This window comes from Pogoniulus pusillus, chromosome 3 (assembly GCF_015220805.1).
Source record: "Pogoniulus pusillus isolate bPogPus1 chromosome 3, bPogPus1.pri, whole genome shotgun sequence".
In the NCBI taxonomy this organism is placed as follows: domain Eukaryota; kingdom Metazoa; phylum Chordata; class Aves; order Piciformes; family Lybiidae; genus Pogoniulus; species Pogoniulus pusillus.
Genome location: NC_087266.1, coordinates 23,278,396 through 23,296,596, shown reverse-complemented (window position 1 = coordinate 23,296,596; position 18,201 = coordinate 23,278,396). Strand labels below are relative to the sequence as shown.

Here is an 18,201-nt window from a genome sequence, read left to right as displayed (position 1 = left end):
AGCTGTCTGCTGAGCAGAGGGGATTTGCAGAAACAGTCACTGGTTCAGGAGTTACTGGAGAGAGCTTCTAAAGGAAGTGACTGAAGGAGTTCTTTTAGCTTATAGGTTTGTATTTAATAATTTAAATTGGCCCAAAGGCACACACAAGCTACAAGCTGTCAGAGTCTCCACTAGAAAAACAAGAGTAAGGAAATAATTTCTTTGACACATGAGTTTTGGGCGCTTCAGCTCTCTTGTATTTCTGCACACTTGTATATTTCAGCATTGCCATGTTAAATTCAGTCTCCCAACTCCAAGATTTTTATGACAATAATTCTAATGAACAGTGTTTGGGAATGTGAAGGACTGGGTTTCAACCCCGAGAAGACTGGATTCTGCAGTCTGAATCAGGATTATTTAGCCACATTTTCAGAACTGTGAGATGGTAATTTGGCTGTGTTTCCAGCTTTCCTCACAGAAGCAGCAAAACCTCACGATGAGCAGTCAGAAGGTAAATACGGACCTAGATTGTCAGAATCCCCAACAAATGGTGGATTTTTCAATTTCATGGTCAGGCAGAAAAAAATGCAGGAAGAAATTCCAGGTCAAATCTAATCAGTGATGAAGGTAATTTCTTGCAATAACTAACACAGCTTCTCTGAAAGTGCTAGATGGAAGTTCATATATGAAGGTATTGATTTGAGTGCTCACTGAAACACCTGTACAGACACACGCACAGTGGTCTTATTTGAGATTTTAATGGAGTCCAGAAAAACTAGGTTTACCCCCTTCTTCTGGATCTTGGTGGAAGCTGAACTCTCTTTGAAATTCCAGACCGTGGTCACAAAATCCTTAAGAGTCAGACCCTCCTGTACAACACAACTTTTAACAAATTATGTACGTGGAGTTTAATTATCAAACTTTAAAATCACTTGCAGCACTTACCGATGCTTTGCCAGACAGGTGCTTTGCTCATAAACTCTAGACAAAGTTAGTTCATTCTCTTGTAGTTGGTGTAAATGTGTAAATCTGGAGCAATTATTTTGATTTAGGCTAACATCTTCTAGATTTGTAGTTCACGCTGGAGGCAGTCAGGATTTGGCCTGTGCCAAATAAAGATTTTCATATCCAGAAGCACCCAAAGCATTTAAAACACAAAAAAATTTGCACTGGGGACACTCAATATACTTTTTTTATAGGGTTTTTTTTTTGGTGTTTGGGTTTGGTTTTTTGTTTGTTTGGTGTCATTTCCCCCCTCCCCCCTCCTTCAAGTAATCAACAATAAACAGACTGAGCATATTTTTTGTTAGATGCTTCAAAGACTGAAACCAGTAGCCCTTCATACTGTGTGGGTGTGTAGAACAAAAGGGAATTGTCCAGATTTTCAGGACAGTTGATGATTCCTTGCACTTCAATGTGGTTTGGAAACTTTAAGCATAGTGTTTATCAACTTTTGAGTTTTCATGTCCAACTAAGATTGGGAAAGGAGGAAACTCAGCAGATGAGGGTTAAGGTTAGGCATTTCAGAATTCTCTGTCCAGTGTGTCTGTGGTGAGGCTTTATCAGCGGAACTGTTCCTTTGAATCGCCCAAGTTATGGGTGGGGACTTCCTGCTGCAGCCCCAGAGGGAATAGAAGGCCAGACTGCTGCAAGAATAGCTTTGCCATGAGGCGTAAGATGCCCAAGCAGTCACCTCTCCTCTTAGAGGTAAGTCTGCCCTATTGGTGTGAGACCTTCAAGAAGGAAACTGCTCCCTCCACAGCCATGCTTTATCTTTAGATTTCACTTCCTTCCAGCGGTCTCTTTTTTTTCCCCAGCCTATCAGTATTTTAAGAATGTGGGGAAATGTTTCTGTGTAATTTGAGGATGATTCAACCCATGGACAGCACTAGGCTCTTCTCTCTTTGCTCTTGTGACACATCCTTACTACACTTGTTTCCTCAACTGAGGAACAATGTTTCTCAAGCATTGCTATCCAGAAATGGTCTGGTTTCTGAATCCGCTTTATGGGAACTGCTCATCCTGAAATTGGTCCAGCAATTGTTAGGAAGGTGCCTACACAATTTTCTCCTATCAAGATGCAGAAATTCGGTGTCATTCCCCTGTAACTGGAGGTCAGCCCTGTCTAAATCCTGGTGGTCAAAAAAAACCCAAAAAAAAAAAAAAAAAAAAAAAAAGGATATACTGCAAGCAGGAAAGTGAAAATACAGGCATCAGTGCTCTCTGAAAAGCCAAGCCTGGCACATTATCATGCCTTTTGTGACTGGCAGAGTGAACTAGTGCTAGAACTAAGCAAAGTGATAACAGATTGAGAAACATGGGAATGTGGGCGAAGAGATTTGAAACTATACATTTCAGATGTACTTTTGTATGAAACATAAGCCTTGAGTCATTGAGATGTGTGGAGAAACTTGGACTGGAAGTGTAGCTGATCATTTCTTCTGTATGAAATCATGTTTGATATTCATGTTAGTTTTTTTTTACCCTGCAGCATGGTGGGTGGAAATGTGCCAGTCTAAAGATGAGGAGGAGGAGAATGATTTTTCTGCTGACACATCTGTATCATTCAAGACCATTATAAATGTTTGCAAAACATCTGATTTATTCACCTTTCCCAGACTTTAGTTTGGCTTGTGATAACGAAGAAGCAAAATGTTCACATTCACGATGATGTGATATTACTATTCGTTGTTTTTCAGTCAGTTCCCAGTCGATTTTCTGTACCAAAATGAGTTTGACCATATCCACAATGCTGAGTGACTCTTGAAACACATTTAGACAACCTGATACGGTTGGCACTGTTTTCTGTTTCCATGACTTTAATGTTGGAGCTGCTCTTCCAACATTCACTGATATGTGGCGCTAAGCACTTCTAAACACAGTTCCTTTAAAGCTGTGTTCCGTCTTTTGGAGATATGGCTTTGAAACAAGGTGCGCTTTGCTGTCAGTGCAGCTAAGAGATGGGAAGTGGTTAGGAGAAAGCTGTTTCTAAGACTTCTCTGGGTTGAAGATGCTGAGACAGAGTGGCGACGTTAGTTCCATGCTGTGCAGGGATGGAACAGGCAGGGCATAGTGGCCCTCGAAGAGCCAAGGACCTGTGAGCAGATGTCTCCTTTCCTCGGAAGTCCCCCTGGGAAGCCCATGCTCTGGGAACAAGACCCCCTGCTTAGTGTGTGGGGAGTAGTGAGAGATGAATGTGAGGGCGTTTCATGAGAGGAATTCCACAATTTCACATAGTTCACTTAAGCATCCTTCCTGTGGGATTCTTTCCTGCCACAGAGTGAAGGAATGTGCTCCTTTTGTTCCCATTGTCATTCCCTCTGTGGAAAAAACTCTTCATCAAGATGATGGTAGACTAATGTTAACAGATGCATGAGAGTTGCCATCCTGGATCAGACAAGGGCTCTGTTGAGCTCAGAGTCATGTCTCCAGCAATGTCCAACATCTGATCTTCAGGGGAGGCTGAAGGGACCTTGCAGGAAGCAGTTATCTGATAAAATTCTCCAGAGAGGAAATTTGTTTCTAGTATGATCTAAAATCCACTATTATTTACTAGGAAACCAGGAGATTGAGGGGCAAGGAAATTAAAATTAGTGTCTGCCAGAATATCAGTGTTGAGTGTGGCAAATGGATATAATATGGTGGCATTAAATTACATCATATTGTATAATAGGAATTTATTCTTCCGTTGTGCTGGCAACATTTGGGGTGAACCCCCACTTTTCTTTATTTCATGCAGTGTTGCCATTAACATCTATCCTAATCTATTTTATAAGTATCAATGTTTATAATTTTCCAGCATAAATTGAGCCACAGACAAGCTTGCCAGGAGCTTCCTGCATGTGCACCTCCTGTGGACTTTGTGGTTTGGATGTCGTTTAAGTGCAGAATGTGTTTAGCCTCTTGAGCTACTGCAACTGTGTCCTCCCTGCAGACATCTCTGGTCTGCACAGAGGGAAGTAGACTACTCTGGCTCTTTTCACCCTCTCTAGTTTAAACTGTTGTGTGACATTACTTATTTTCTCTTTTTTTTGAACCCAGGGCTTTAGCTTATAGCTCAGTTTTATGGGTTTAAGTGGAATGGATGTAAAGTCAGTTCCCGACTTAATCCTTTTCGTCTTGAAATGTTACAATGCAGCTCAGCCATTAGGATGAAGTGCTGGAAATAATAACTGTCAGCCTTTGGCAAAGTGGGAATCCTGCAGCTTTGCTTTACATTTTCTTTTCTATAGGTCTTATTTTATTTTTCTGTGTGCACATCTTAATGAATAGTACAGCCTGTGCTGCTGGCTGATCTGGCAGGGTACTGCCAGGTAGGCAGTTTGTCTGTATATATGAAGTAGTCTTCTAATTCAATCCTATTATAATGCTTAATTTGTCCTACCAGGGAATATGTAACAAATACAAAGTATTTAACTTAAACAAGCAAATATACTTATTCTGTATAGGAGTTCTAAGTTGGTTTTGTGGCAGTTTTAAATGTACCTAGCTCTCCTAGGAGGACACACTGAGAGAGTTATGATTGTTTAGCCTGGAGAAGAAAATGCTCCAGGGAATGCTTATAGTGGCCTTTTAATAATTAAAGTCAGGGATTCTAGATATGATGAGAGGTAATGGATTCAAACAGAAAAAAAATAGGTTAGGTATTATGAAGAATATCTTCACTGTGAGTGTGGTAAGACAATGGAGCAGGTTGCCCAGAGAAGTTGTGGGTGCTCCCTTGAGTAAGCATTCAAGGCCAGGGTGGATGGGGCTTTGAGTGAGTTTGTCTTGCTGATGGCAGGGGCTTTGGAAGTAGGCGCTCTTTAAAGTCCCTTTGAGCCCAAACCATTCTATGATTCTGTGCTGGTTTTGTGTTTGCACTGTATCAGTACTTTTCTACTGCACTAGTTAATAGGATACATTTTCTGAAAACTACTGAAGGGATGATTATGTGCTGGGATCTGTTATGGTGAAATTAAAGCAGAGGCACAGTAGTTGCTGACATGCATCAGTAAGTGACAGAGTAGATGTGATGGCTCACAGATGTCATATGGGTAGGGCTGCCTACACTCCTGTGAGAGGCACAGGCTTAATCATTTGTTGAGGCGTGAAACCATACTTCTGGGTGAATGCCAGCAGTGGATCATGCAGCATCACTTTTGGATAGGAATCATACCCACTTTTCTTCTGCAGTGACCTGAACGGGGTCTCTCCATGGGGGCCAGGACAGGCACAGCAAAGATAGAGAGATATGTGAACCATATGAACCTACTTCAAATGTGGCTGTGAAAGTATCACTACAACCAAGCTCTGCTATAACCAGTTCTTGCCCATGTTTTGTTAAGTTGTGTTCACTCTGTTGGGGTAAAGGTCAGACTAATGTGGACACAATTATGATATTTTTCTTGGTTTTATATGTATATACATCTTGCCCCCTGGTGTGGTTTATCAAAGCCATGGCCTCACAAGGGTTTGCTATGGAGGCATTAGACTGCACATTTGGATTCTCATTTTTGATTCCATAGGCTCAATGGGAAAGGCAAAGTTTGTGATTATGTCAGGCTTTACTACTGCTCTGTAATCCATACATAGGCAATGAAATGAGCACCTTTGTCAGCCTAGATAGTGACAAAGGTGCTCATTTCAGATGCTAAGTTTCTAGAGTTATTAAAATTGGATGGATAAATGAGGAAACAAAGACTCTATCTTTTTCCTCTCTCAGATTCTTGGAATAATAGATTTTTTTTAATGACATTATGTAAAATGCCTCTGCTCATGTACAGGTTACTTGGTGACTTTAGGGCAGACAGGACACAGTTTTCTGATGAGTTGGCAAAGCAAATGCCTTCAAGCAGGTGCTGCGTGAGCACAGTGCACTGAACTGCCTGACCTTGGCTGCCCAGGTGTGATGGCAATCATTTCAATAGCAGTAAGTGGACTCAGATTTGTTTCAAATAACCAACTGTTACTTCAGCTTCTTACTTTTCTACATCTTTTTTTTTAAATGGATAACCCCCCTGCTATTTAATGCAATGGCTTTACCACAGAGTTTTGTAAGCACAGCCTGACTTACCTAGGGTAAGTTCTGCCAAAACGTTTGGCAGTTATTGTACAGCTGTTGACTGGATGGCATGGTAGTGTGTGCTGCTCAGAGGTGTGAAGAAGTGCTGTCAGAATTGTGCTCTCTGTTTTTAGCTACCAGGTGTTTTGCTTTGCCTCTGTAGCATCTAATCTTGTGTTAACGTGTATAGACATCTAGGGTCAGCAAATGCTTACAGATAAACTCTTATCACTTACTCTGAGATCTGGAACTGAGATGGGATGGACATGCTTGCTCAAATGAAAGACATGCACATCATTCAGTGCCCATGAAGGCTTTTCTTGGGAAGTAGCATATCCAGTTTGCCTGCTGACTGGTTTTTAGTTCCAGGGCTTGGAGTCGGGGTCAAGGCACTTCAGTCTGCCCAGGACTCTTCTGATCTCCTGTAATAAACCTTATGTTGTTCAGACTGTTATGATACAGCATCCCAGTCCTCTCCATTGAGTAACCTAACCATTTTCTTGGTTGGCTAATACGTTCTAATGGTATTTTGTGTTCTTAAATTATAATTGAGATTAATCAGACAAATTTGTGGTTCAGAAATCACTTGGCACATGTTGTAGAAGATCAGACTTGATAATCGGAATGGACCTAAAAGGGATAAAACAATGAACTGATTACTTTTGTGCATAAATGTGTAATTTGCAAGCAAATAGGTTCAGCAATTTTCTTGATCTGAAAGCAAACAAGAACACATTTCAGTGACAAAAAAGGCATGTGTGAATGACAGATCTGTTGAGGAGTGAGACGAGGCTGGTGAGAGACCTCGAGCACAAGCCCTACGAGGAGAGGCTGAGGGAGCTGGGATTGGTTAGCCTGGAGAAGAGGAGGCTCAGGGGAGACCTTATTGCTGTCTACAACTACCTGAAGGGTGGTTGTGGCCAGGAGGAGGTTGCTCTCTTCTCTCAGGTGGCCAGCACCAGAACAAGAGGACACAGCCTCAAGCTACGCCAGGGGAAATTTAGGCTGGAGGTGAGGAGAAAGTTCTTCACTGAGAGAGTCATTGGACACTGGAATGGGCTGCCCGGGGAGGTGGTGGAGTTGCCGTCCCTGGAGCTGTTCAAGGCAGGATTGGACGTGGCACTTGGTGCCATGGTCTAGCCTTGAGCTCTGTGGTAAAGGGTTGGACTTGATGATCTGTGAGGTGTCTTCCAACCCTGGTGATACTGTGATACTGTGTGATACTGTGACTTGAACTGCTGCTTATGCCCTGAGTTTGCTGGTTACAGCTATGTAAGCTATGTACCAGCACACACAAGACCTGTCTTTGTGCAAAAGCCGACAGGAAACAGGGACAAAGCTACCTTGCAGTCCAAGGACCTATGCCTGTTAACCCTTGCAAGTCCCTATGGTCCTTAATTGCTCTGCAAAGTTCTACATTCACCAAAATAGTGGTTATATTTTGGTGCTTGGGATCATGAACTTGCTCGTCTGGACAGTTGCAACAATCAGCTGGAGACAAAGCCGTGGTTCACTGGTCTCTCACAGATAAGCTAGCCTAGTTCCTTTTCTGCAAGCTTCAGGTGTGAAGCTTGAATTTGCTTCAGAGAAGTGGTGTGAAATTACATGTGTGAAGGACTGTGAGGTCTCCTTTATAATGGAGACCTAGATGGCATTTGAAAGATGTGGAGAGTCTGTTTTGAATTTCAGGGTGGCTCGTAGTTCGGTACTGTAGGTCTTTCCTGGAGGCTATTTCTATTGCTTATTTGCTTATGAGCCTTGGAGATGGTGCTTTTACCTCTGGGTGCAGGAACCAGGCAGTGATGCCTGCTTTGTCTGTGACTGAACACTGGAAATTCAGGTAACATAGATGAGATGAGTGCTGTGGCTGTCATAGAGATGGAATAGTGCCTTTTTCCAGTAGCAGCTCCAGCCACCAACAGTCACAGAAATAAAAAGTTTCATTATCTAGAGTCCCTTTTCCCTCTAGTCCTGTGGCAAGATCAGGCCAGATGTTCACACTTAGAGCAGAAGGAAAAAACAACACAACATTTTTTTCCAAGCACCTCCCAGGTTTCCTTACAACATGGAGTAAAGCTGGATATCCCATATGAGATTTGCTGGTGATCATGTTCTGGGTGAAGTGGTGCTGCAGACCAGAATCAGGTCATTTTCACTGGGGACACACTAAAGTTACCACTAGGTACCACCACGCTTTGCTGGATTCTGCAATTGCTTGTTAATTGCATACATGAATGTTCCCATTCGTTCAATGGGATGACTCATGAGGAAGTGCTTGTAAGCCACAGTAAAATCCTGGACTGCATTTGGACTGAATGACCCACGCTTTAAGAAGTACAGAGAGGTGAAGACCCTGTTGAGAAATCACATGCACTCTCTTTCCAGTGCTTAAGTGTCCTCTACAAAAATACATTTTTGCTGAATGTGTTTGAATCAGGAGGAAATTAATTTAATGGTAAAAACCTCAAAGGGTCGTTTATGTTTAATGAGCCTTAAAACATGTACAAATCCAACAATGGCTGAAACAATTACTTAATGATAGATAATTTTACTGCCCACAGATGGCATTTCAAACCCAAAAGGCCAGATTCTTTGTATACACTAAAGCTGCCAAGAGAAGCTGTTCACTCTCCTTAACTTCTTCATTGTGCATGTGAAAGAAAAAGAGCTTAGTCAATAGGTTCAGGATAACTGAAGTGTTTGGGAGACAGTCAGCCTCAAATGATGAAAAAGATGTCAAATTTAAAAAGACACCAAACCTGTTCACTTCAAGGGAATTCATAATAACTTCTACTACTGGTTTTGGTGTTGTGGTGTTTGTTGGATTATTATTTTTAACTAGTCCATAAAGGTAGCTGCTGGGTTTACCTGCCTTAGTTAAAGGTAGCAGAAATTCACAGTGCGTAGAAGGGAATTTAAAAGTAGAAGCTGGAAAAATCTGAATGCAGATAATAATGCAGAATGTTGTCCAGATTTTGAGTTCAGTAGATCTATACTTTTAAGATAAATCAAGATGGTTACTCGTTATGTGTGAGAACTAAACTCATACATCATGCTGGAAAAATATATACTTGCTCATCCCCCCCCCCCCCCCCCCCCCCCCCCCCCCCCCAATTACTTGTAATCAGTGATTTGGGTTAACAGATAATCAAATGTTTGCTTACTTCATTCCTTTTACAAGGTAGGAAAAAAAATGAAGAAAGTTTATTCTTTTGTTGTCTTGCAAATTACAGATTATACCCTTGGCTTTCTTAAAAAGAAATAGTTGTCCTTCCCTTATTTTAGATACAATGATTAACTTTTGCAATCTAAATTAAAGTTGCTCATTACTTAACCAACCTGGTTGACCGACTTTCACATGTACCTAATAAGCCTTCTGAAGCAAATAGAATATGTCCCCTCAAGCCATCCTTTCCTTATAGGATGAGATTCCTCATTTATCGGGATTAATTAGTCCTCTTGTTGTCACACGTAAAGAAGTTGCACCCGCCAGTGTAGGTCAGTGTGAGGGTAGGCTGCTGCTGGTGGCTTAGTGACAGGCACAATGACAAGTGAGCATGTCCTGTTGAGCCATGACCCTTCAGAAAAGACAGCGCCAAGTAAAATGATCGGAGAAGGTACACAGAAGGCATAATCCACTTCTAAATATTGACACTAGGAATTTCCCTGCTATTCTCTTGCTTTTTTCTTTAGCGGCGAACATGTCAAACTCTATTGCATTTGTACTCGGCATCAGTTTTGAGGCATTTAAAAGTGTAAGGAAGCTAATGACCCATGAATAGGTAGGATGTCAAATAAAGCTATTCAAGATCTAGCATCTTGTTGGTAAAAGCATTGTCTCACACACTTGTAACAGCAACAGTGTTGGCTCAAAACAAGATCTTTTACTTCAGCTTTGGGTCAGTAAAAACCTAAATAAGTGTCTGTATGTATCTATATACCTGATGTCATGGCAAATACACTGTTACTAGGTCTTGAATATTAATAGAATTAACTGCTGGAGTTAAGTGTCTCAAATGTACTTGAATTAGTGATGAAACTCTGGCTTATATTAATGAGAGCAAAGTTAGACAAACACTGGGAGCTCCTTAAGATCCCACCCACGATATTTACAAATACTGTGGTGTCTTTTAGATATACGTCATATGTGTAAAAGGGTAAAGGCTTGAACATGAATGCAGCCTAGCTGAGTTTATTTTTTGCTTGCAGGATGAAGTGAAAAGATCTGAGTGTTGGTTGTGTTTTGTTCTTTAAAAAAAAAATATTTTGATCACTCTGAGGCAGATATTCTCGGATACAGGCTTGCAGACTGTCTTGTTTTGTATGCTTAATTTAGGATAGATCTTGAGATCTTCACATGGATGTCTTTGCTTGTTATCATCATGAGGTTATAAAAAGGAATATTAATATTTATAGTAGTTTCTTGCCCTTCACCTTTGGCAGACTTTGAAAATAGCAGCAGCTCACATTTGCAGGACTGGTCTCAACGTGGGTCTGGTGCAGATATGGTGTCGGAGGGCTGACTCTGACTTTTGGGCAGGGTGCTTGTGCTGAGCAAAGCCAGACACTCAGCACCATAGGCATGACCAGGCACTGCAGACTTGCTTTCCTGCTTTGCTCTCAGTGCCTGTCACTCACATGGATTTTCCACCTTTCCATCAGTTTAACACTGGAAGCAGCTTACATGTTGTTCTCTGGCAACTGGGTTGAGGGTTGCAACTCTATCGGCTCTGCTTTGATCCAAATGGGTTTCTCAGGCAGACCATTTCTGATGCATTGGTTTCCTTTTTACATACATATTGAACTGTTTATAAAAAGCATTGTGTCCTTTCAGCTTTTTATAGCTTGAAATAAGTAGCAGTTCAAAGAATCAAGAGGCCAAGTTCCTCCCTGAATTAAGGAACAGGATTCATAAAGCTGGATGTAAATGCTACATTCTTGGGAGATCAACTGAGCCTCCAATTCTGGGATGACAAGAGGAATATGAATGAAATGCAGAAGATGGTGACTTTGTGAAACTGTCACATTGTTTATTTGGGGGACATTGACAAACCTTTGCAAACAAAGTGACCGGGTTGATCTTCAAGAAGCTGCCTAAACTCTTGTAACATCTTCTTTGAGTGTTTAGCTTCAGGGACATTATTTCAGAACATCAAATGAGTAGACTCATAGACTGCAAGGATCTGTTGGAGGCTATCCCATAAAAGCATAGTGTGCTCTTTGGGAGGCCTAGCATTTCAGAATTGAGATCCATAAATGGCAGGTGAGAAAAATGTCTGCAATATATCACATAACAAATTGTTTCTTCAAAGGTTTGCTGCAGTATTTTTTCCTTCTTTCTTAACAGCTGTCAGGATATATTAATTTCTAGTTAGAAGTCTCGACAAATCGCAGGTGAAATCTGTGTTTGTACAGTACCACCATTCAAATTTCTGGTAATGTTTGTGGTGGAGTTCAGAGGACTTCTTTATTCTGGAAACTTGTTGTGCCCTTGCTTAAGTTCGTTCAAGTGAGCATTAAATCTTGTTCTGAATAGGGATGGATGATAGTGTATGCAGAAAAACTAATGGAGCCACAGCTAAAAGAACAACTTAGATAAATGTAAAATGTTGTTACCTTAGATGCCAAAGGTTAGTTAAAAGGTAGTTGATCCCTACAGTGTACATTTCCTATATTGCTAAGGAAGAGAACAGTTCTCTAAAGACCTCTAGCAAACAATTTTGCAGAGCTAATCAGCGATTTGCTTCTTATCCTTGCTTATTCTAGGTAGTGCCATAAGGTGATTTGAATCTCTTGTCTCCACTCATGTTACAGAGAATGAGTAGGAAATATTGAACAATGCAACAGAGCTGAGTCCTCAGGGGGGAAAAAAAGAAGAGAAAAACAAACAAACAAACAAAACCCACCCAAAGAACAGCCTCCACAAAAAAAGAAAAAAAAAAAAAGGCAGATGAAAGCAATACCTCCTTACCTTTTGTACAAAGTCCTTGTACTTTTGGCGTCTCTCTCCAGAAACAGAGGCTTAGCTTCTAGGCTTTTCTCAGACTGAAGGAATCTCAGTACAATGTTCTGCTGTTCAGCCTTTAATATAAGACTACATCTGCTGCTGGGTGACAGCTGCTGAATCTGGAGCAACCACTGGCTTTGGAGGATCTAGGCAGCTGAAATTGAATCACCAGTCTCAGCTGGGGTTGGCATCCAAAAGTTGTTTCTATATTCGACAAAAGGGGGAGGACTTTTCAGTGGGTAATCCTTAACATCTAAATAAGTTTCATTTATTTCTGCTGTGTTTGATGCATACAGTTCTTTGTGTTTGGCTATGTCAGGGATCTCTGGGGGGGGTTTAAAAAAACCTTAAAACTGAAACTGTACTTGACTGAGTTCTAGTGAAAAATCTGCATAACCCTTGTTTATGTGATGCTGTTCTCTTCTATGTTGATGAAGAAATACTGTCTCTTGGAGTAAAGTGATCTGAAGTACTCTCAACTCCACTCTAACAAGACTGAAATCTTCACAAATTGCACTCAGGTCCAGATTTAGACTTAAACTGGTTTTCAACTCTTAACTGTTTCAAAATATTTTCTTGTTATGTTCCCAGCTTCTGGAACACTTTGCTGTCAGTGCGAGGGCAATGGGATGGATCAAGGACTATTTCTTCCCTAAGGCATGTGTTTCTGTCTACTTGCCATGAAAGCTTTTGTGGCCATAGCTTATTGTGGGGCAAAGATAAAACGTTATGCCTTTCCAGAACTTGCTGGCTTGACGAGAGAGAGGAAAGGTCTGGTGTCACTCCAGTCTTCTGACCACGGGGATTTTTCATGTACATCCACAAAACTGCCTTTAGCATAGCTTGTGAGAAATATGACTAGATGTTTTCAAGTGTCCTATGTCACCTCATGTAACACTGAAACCCAGGATTTCACCCACACCAGAATGGTCTGGACATGTCTGAGGCCATATTAGCATGCTTGGTTTTTCAGTGAGCAGCAGATCTGGTCTATAGTGTGCCTTGATCTCACATTCCAAATTTATTGTTGAGCATTCCAGTTACCTCCTGACACCACTTCATTGGTAGGAAGCCTGCAGCTAGTGAGGGACCATAAGTAATAGTTCTGTGACCTCTAGTCAGGAAGTTCCTTAAGCCTCTTTCACTTCTTCCAGAGCAATTCCAGCCTTGCAGCAAGCTGTTACAGTGAGAGTTCGGTATCTTAGAGGTCAATACGTGGCATTTGCCAAGGAAGTGGCTGACTTTTGCCCTTCCCATTGAAAGGGCTGCCATGATGGTGTTTCCTAAGGAAATGCAGCCAGCAGTGCTTCCTTGGTTAACTGTGTAGCCCCAAGGTCCTGAACTTTCTTCACGGTAAGCTCAGTGAATAATTTGAGAGCAAAGTCATTGAGTGAAACTTGCATAGCTTTCATTTCTACTCTCTTTCCTGAATAATTTTCATGGAAGTCTGTGAGTCTGGAGTCAGGACAGCAGGAGTTTTTTCAGCATGTGTGGTGAGTGGGACACTCTTATTATCTTTGCTTTTCTCTTCCAGTATAACACCATGAATGTGAATGGATTTGGAACAGGAAGATTTGTCATTGTTAATGTGTTTTGTTTTGTTTTTCCCCTTTGTTTTTCTAGGATCTAGTTCAGGATCAAAATTAAAAGTTCCTGAGCTGAGTATAAATGGCACACAGCACGTTGTTCAAGCAGGCCAGACTTTAAATCTCACCTGCAGGTAACCAGCTGAGTTGGATTCTGATAATTTGGCTGCAAGTTCATGCATCTGACAGCTTCCTTTTTTTAACTGAAATCAGAAAAAAAATGAAGCCTTATGTTGTGGGGAAAGGTGGGGAGTGAACTTCAATGGCAATTGTTTAATAGTTCTTTGTTGTTTCTGTTGTTGTTTTTGGAAAACAAGATAAAAGACAACCCCAGAAATAGCCTGATATAATAAAAAAGAAAGCTTGGGAACTGGAGCTATATAACTGCAGCACAGCATAATTGTTTCTGCTTCCTTATCTGCATTTGCAGGGGGGAAATGGTTCATTCATGGTCTTTGCCTGAAACTCTCAGTAAGGATAGCAAAAGGCTGAAAGTAATTAAATATGCCTGTGGAAGGAATGGGAAGCAGTCCTGCAGCAGTCTGACTTTGAGCAGAACTCAAGCAAGTGACACTGGAAACTATAGCTGCAAATATCCAACGAGCCCAGCAAAAAAGAAGAAGGAATCTACAGTCTACGTATTTATTAATGGTAAGACTGCAGGGGGTTTTAATGCTTCTTGGTACTTGCACTTCAATATAGCAAAACAGATGAATGAGGCAGTTCAGCTGCAAGAGATTTAACATTTTTCAGCCTTAGCAAATGTCACCATAATTTACCGACTGGTGTATAAAGTCTGCTTTCTTAGACCTTGCAAATACAATATTCATGATTTGTCTACTAGGAAAAAATTAAGAAAGGAAAATACCTGTTCCAAATGGTCTACTAGAGCAAATAGAACTCCACACAGGAGTAGGATGTGAAATGGCTATCAGAGAAAACACATCTTACACAATAGGATGATGACTAATGAGAGCCATGTATTTGGTTCAATGTCCACATTAACCTGTCTGAATAAGGTTACACATTTCTGGTCAGATGGAGGATGCTGGAGATGTAGAAAATAACTATTTGCATGATGTCAGGTTAAAAAATGTACTGTGTAGCCCACATTACACAAATGGTAAAAATCTAGGAAAAAAAAACCCAAGTATTGAGTAGTGTATGGGAAATCCTGGAATTAGGTCAGTTAGGCTATAACAGGAATTGCTTTCTGATCCTGTTTTCTTCCAGGATATTAATCTGACACGTCTCAGAACAGCTGAATTCAATAGACACAATGGTAAAAGAAGAAATTATAAACACTTTAGGGATTTAATGTAATATTTTAGTTGTTCTTGATTTTACAGAACAAAATTCATAGATTATTTTAAGGTATCAGGATTCACAGACTTTGAAAGCTTATTATTACAGAGACTGTGCAACTGGATGTTTTCCAAATGATGTGCCTGCTGCTTCTAATGAGTTCACATCAGAGTGTATTAGCCTTTGTTTTAATTTTGTGACATGAAGAGTGGGTTGGTACTGTGGAAAAGCAGAATGAAGTGAACCTCTTACTACACTGTTAGAAAATAAGATATTCCCCCCCCCTCCCAATCCTGCTTTATTGAGAATTATTGAATAATCCATAATGTTCCTCCTGATTTCCTTCTTCTGAAATATACCACAGTTGTTTTTTTTTCTTACCCAACTATTTTCATATAATTCACTGAATATCTAACTAGAGATGCATCCATGGAAGCACAACCAAAATAAGGTCATTTATTTAGTGACCAACATTTCCTACTGTCTGGGAAAATGTACAATTTTCCTGGATGACCTTTGCAAATTACTCATCACGGGGGCCTTCTTGAACCTCCTGCCTTGGATGTCATCTCCATCTGAGATCTACCCACAGTCCTCTCTACCGCACAAGAAGAGCAAGGATGGTTGTAACTCTGAAAACTTCTCTGCTAAACCCACTTTATGTAATAAGAGATTCCTCTATGCTTTTTTTTTGGGGGGGTTCTCTTTCCTGCTCTAAGAGTTAATTTTTCTGGATCTTGAATTTTTCTATGTGGAAGACATAACCACTCCTTCTAACTTTTCACTGCTTCCAAAGTTGTGAGTAATTGGCTTGCATCTGAAAGAGATCCTTCATTACGTTTATGTGAACCAAGGTTATTTGCCTAATTCACGTGGTGATGGAAGAGAAACATATAATTGGAGAAATAGCTTTTGAACATCCCCTTCCCTCCCACCCAAAGAATCAGTTAAGGAAGACTGCCTGATAAACTCAGCTTTGTTGAATTTTCAGGGATGTTGAGCCATTAGGTGTTGATGTAACTGCTGAAGATAGGTAGGAGGAGAAACATAATCTAATCCTTATTTGTCAAAAATAGTAAAAGGTTTAAGGTACAAATGCATACCAAGCTTATACATCTTTGGCATCTTAATTTCCTGAATTTGACAATCCTTTTGGTTGAAATCCAATTCCTTAACATTTAAGTCTTGATTGCGCCTTAGTAAGTACAAGTGAGAGTTAGGTTAAATTACTGATAATAAGGGAGGCTTCAAGGTAACTGCTCTTTTAATGCCTATTGTCAGGGTGCCCCTGCCCTAAGGTCGACAAAGGTATATCAGATACCTTTCAAAAATGTAGAATTTCAAGAAGAATTGTTGAGTAGGTTAAAAGACAATAAGAGTGTGACCCAAAAAAAAGGCAACAAGATACCAGGGACCAAATATTGCCATTTCTGATCAGCATAACATTAGCATTTGGAAAGAAAATACTTAAGGACTCTCTTAATGTAAGTAATTGTTTCTGTGAACACTCAAGAATTTGATTATTGGGCTCAAGTGTGGGTGAGATTGGAATAGTAGAGCCCTCTGTGAAGACTGCCTTTCTTGAGTTGAATTTTACTTTAAAGGAATTTTGGGGTGCTTAGGAAATAAGCATTTGTAAAATTCGGGTCCCTCCTAGTTTTGTATTGTTTCCTGTGGCAGGACATTGTGTCAGTCCATTTCCCATATTAGCTCCATGTGGATCACCAAGGTGCCTGTTTCCCATGTCTTAGCATGCTGCAGAGAAGAACAAATAGTTGCTATTTACAAACACAGAATCCAAATCAGGAAAGTTGATATTGTTTGTACAGGAAGTCATCACTTATTGTTTTTAAATTGTTATTCATTTCCGTAATTAAAGTGATGCTGAATATGAACTGGATTTAAAACAAAACAAATAAAAACCCCAAAACCCAAACAAAACAACCCAACACCCCTAAACCTACTTTGGCTTGGTAATGAGAATATGCTATGGCAGAAGAGGAGCTTCTACAGACAAAACCAAGGTGCAAGATGATAAGGAAACTGCAAGTCTCGCATGCCCCAGGATGACTTGAAGCATTTCTGAAGTCTGGTGGTTAGGTGATCAAGAACAGGCAGGCTGGTGGCTTCTCCTGCAGGAGCTAATCCTGACACCACCCTTCTTTCAGCTGGAGAGGTCACTACTGAGTTGCACTGGTGAAGGAGTGCAGAGTGTGTGCCGCAGCAACTCTTGACCACACACAGCTCAGGAATTGAGACATCAAGTGAAGGAAATGAATTCTCTTAAGAGCCTTGGACTTTGCTGTCAGAGAACTGATGGCCTGACTTCCACCGTGAGCCATGGGAAAATTCTGTGAAGGAAAGCCTCTTAGCCAGCTTCTCAAAAAAAAAAAAAAAAAAAAAAAAAAAAAAAAAGAGTTTGTTTTGTTATGCAACTGCAGCCTAGAAGTAAAATGGGAAGACTTGCAATGAACACTCACTGCGTACAGCGGAGTAAGGCATGGGGAATATTCTGCTTGGACTAAAAAAAAACATTTAAGAAACATCCAATTATAATCAGATTGGTTTTAAACCTATGCAGATTTCCCTGAGGACACTGCTAAAGGCTTTCTGCCTGCTTTTGTTATGGCACCTCCAAGACTTCCTTTTCCAGTTGCTAGAGATCGTTCACTCTCTTCACAAACATGCAGTTAGTTCTTTTTATTCTCTGCTCTCGCTGTCTCTTGCCTTTGATCAATTGTTCCTATAGTATGCCAGAGGAAAAGCATGTAATTTCAATTACATTGATATATCAAAGTTAACTTTTTGCAAGAATCACACCCCCCCCCAACTTTGATTCAAGTTGAAGTGCTGCTACTTCCTGTGATGAAGACAGCTTTCAGCAAATAATATACAAGAGCAATGTCTTAATATTGCTGCAACAGAGAATTCTTCTCTAAGTGAAGTTGTACTTGGCTTTAGGCTATTAGCCCATTCCTTAGTCAGTGCTCTCCCTCTCCTTGTGTTCCTCATGTTCCTGCTGTGCATGTCTTTTGATCACATACTTTTACTTGCAAAATGAGACATGTACTAGTTAGTACTTCAGCCAAGCACTGTTCAAAGTACTCTCTTTTAAAATCAGACCCTTAGGCTGAGTCACTTGTCTATTCTCTTTCTGTAGTTAACAGAGAGAAAAAAACACCAACCTTCTAGTATGTGTTTCTCATCACTACCTTTACAAGCAATTTGGAGAGTGAGCTTAGAGTAGATGTCTTGTGTTGAGATGGTTTAAGTTAGGTTAC

At 40.6% G+C, this 18,201-nt stretch overlaps 1 protein-coding gene across 2 annotated transcripts in view; it reads left to right on the top strand.

Annotated features, from left to right (window-relative positions):
- Positions 1-18,201, top strand: part of FLT1 (fms related receptor tyrosine kinase 1) — a 125,553-nt gene that overhangs the window by 2,590 nt on the left and 104,762 nt on the right. For both annotated transcript variants that reach the window (XM_064172541.1, XM_064172531.1), the window contains exons 2-3: positions 13,653-13,749; positions 14,046-14,266. In XM_064172541.1, coding sequence (XP_064028611.1) covers positions 13,653-13,749; positions 14,046-14,266 — 318 coding nt within the window. The remainder of the gene's footprint in view (positions 1-13,652; positions 13,750-14,045; positions 14,267-18,201) is intronic.